General features: G+C 39.0%; 1 protein-coding gene across 1 annotated transcript in view; it reads left to right on the top strand.

The window, feature by feature from the left end:
- Nucleotides 1–1,516, top strand: part of epha10 (EPH receptor A10) — a gene marked incomplete at both ends in the record, with an annotated part of 230,214 nt that extends 228,698 nt beyond the window's left edge. The window contains one exon of the mRNA XM_079829729.1: nt 1,402–1,516. Within this exon, the coding sequence (XP_079685855.1) occupies nt 1,402–1,516 (115 nt within the window). The remainder of the gene's footprint in view (nt 1–1,401) is intronic.
- Nucleotides 1,517–2,031: the final 515 nt, after the last annotated feature.

The raw sequence follows: 2,031 nt of genomic DNA, 5'->3' as shown, positions 1-2,031 counted from the left end.
TAGTTTCATGATTTCCACAAAAATGAAGCAGAACAACTCTTTTCAACATTGATCATAATCATAAATGTTTCTTGAGCATCAATATTAGAATGATTTCTGAAAGATCATGTGACACTGAAGACTGGAGTAATGATGATAAATTCACACTGCAAAAAATGCTTTTCTTACTTAGTATTTTTGTCTTGTTTTCAGTCCAAATATCAAAAAAATCTTACATTAAGAAGCATTTACTAGACAAGCAAAAGTTTTTGTCTTGTTTTGGGGGAAAATAACTCAAAATTAAGGGAGTTTTTGCTTAAAATAAGCAAAATAATCTTAATTCAAACAGAAAACAAGATTATGTTTCTTACCCCATTGGCAGGTTATTTTGCTTATTTTAAGCAAAAACTCCCTTAATTTTGAGTTATTTTCCCCCAAAACAAGACAAAAACTTTTGCTTGTCTAGTAAATGCTTCTTAATGTAAGATTTTTTTGATATTTGGACTGAAAACAAGACAAAAATACTAAGTAAGAAAAGCATTTTTTGCAGTGCAGCTTTGATCATAGGAATAAATTACAAAGATTTTTTTATTTTGTACTATATATTCACACAGCTGCTTTACATTGGGATAATATTTCACTGTATTACTTTTCTACTGCATTTTTTATTAAATAAATGCAGCCTTGGTGAGCAGAAGAGTTCTTTCAAAAACATTTAACAATTGTAATGTTTCCAAACTTTTGATAGGTACTGTATATTTTCTGCCTTATTCAGTGATATTTTTTTTTTTACAAAGCATAAAATCCATGGGGACTTAATGCACAAGTGTTTGTAGTACATAAACCAATCATAAAATTGGCATAACATATAGGGAAAACATTATAGATATTAGTGGTTATTGTTCAGCAGTGTATTTGATATCTTACTGAATTAAAAGCAAGAGATGAGATCAATGAAATCTGTCAATTAGACAAAGGTCAGAAAAAAACTTGTATTACACCTGACATTTCTGTCCCCCTCACTTCTGAAAAGACGGCTACGCCCCTGCAGCATTACAATAATCCAGCCTTGAGGTCATGAGGTGTGTGTGACGGCTCTGCTGTTTCAGAATCAGTCAGAATTTGGCGTAAACAGAATGAGAACATGGATCCATCATGCCTTGTTCCCACTGTGCAGGCTGGTGGTGGTGGTGTAATGGTGTGGGGGATGTTTTCTTGGCACACTTTAGGCCCCTTAGTGCCAATTGGGCATGGTTTAAATGCCACGGCCTACCTGAGCATTGTTTCACAGCTGGAGTTTGTTTATTAGGCGAGCAGGGCAACCGCCCAGTAGAGCATTACAATAATCTACAGCTCATGAACATTACAATAATCTAGCCTTGAGGTCATGAGGTGTGTGTGACGGCTCTGTTGTTTCCGCAGGGATGTGCTGAGCCTCGGCATCACCTCTCTGGAGCACCAGAAACAGATCCTGTCTGCCATACAGACTCTCAGAGCGCAGGTTATCCAGATGCACGGCCGCGGAGTGCAGGTCTGACGCCGGACGTCCGTTCTCATCCCGAATCTCTTCCTTCTCTCCTTCCCTGAGCTCCTCGTTGGGGGAACACGGCTTCTTCTTCTCTGAGGGGGCGATGTCACGGGCGAGGCGATTCCTCTAGAATAACCTGCGCTTCTCTTCCGCTGTCCATCAATGACTTCCCTCCGTCTCTCTCACAAGGGCCTTTTCCTCATCCATGTGGAAGAACTCCAGCTGATCCTGCGAAGTGGACGAGAACGGGAGAAGATCTCGCCGGATCTTCAGGAAATCAGTTGAGTGCTGGAGGGAGGAACCTTAAATGACCTGGAAATCCCCTTTTTTCTGTCTTTCCCTGATTTGATCACTTTCTTTTGTCTTTTTTTCTCCACACTTTATTCTCATTTCTGTATGGAAGCCCATTTCCACCGCACAATAACACATCATGGAAATCATAACTATCATTAAAAGTCGAAATTATGATGTGCAAAGTCATTCTGAGATGAAAAGTTGAAATGATGACAAGACGAAATAAACAC

Source organism: Gobio gobio (genome assembly GCF_949357685.1).
Source record: "Gobio gobio genome assembly, chromosome: 11".
In the NCBI taxonomy this organism is placed as follows: domain Eukaryota; kingdom Metazoa; phylum Chordata; class Actinopteri; order Cypriniformes; family Gobionidae; genus Gobio; species Gobio gobio.
This window is presented reverse-complemented; position numbering and strand designations above follow the sequence as displayed.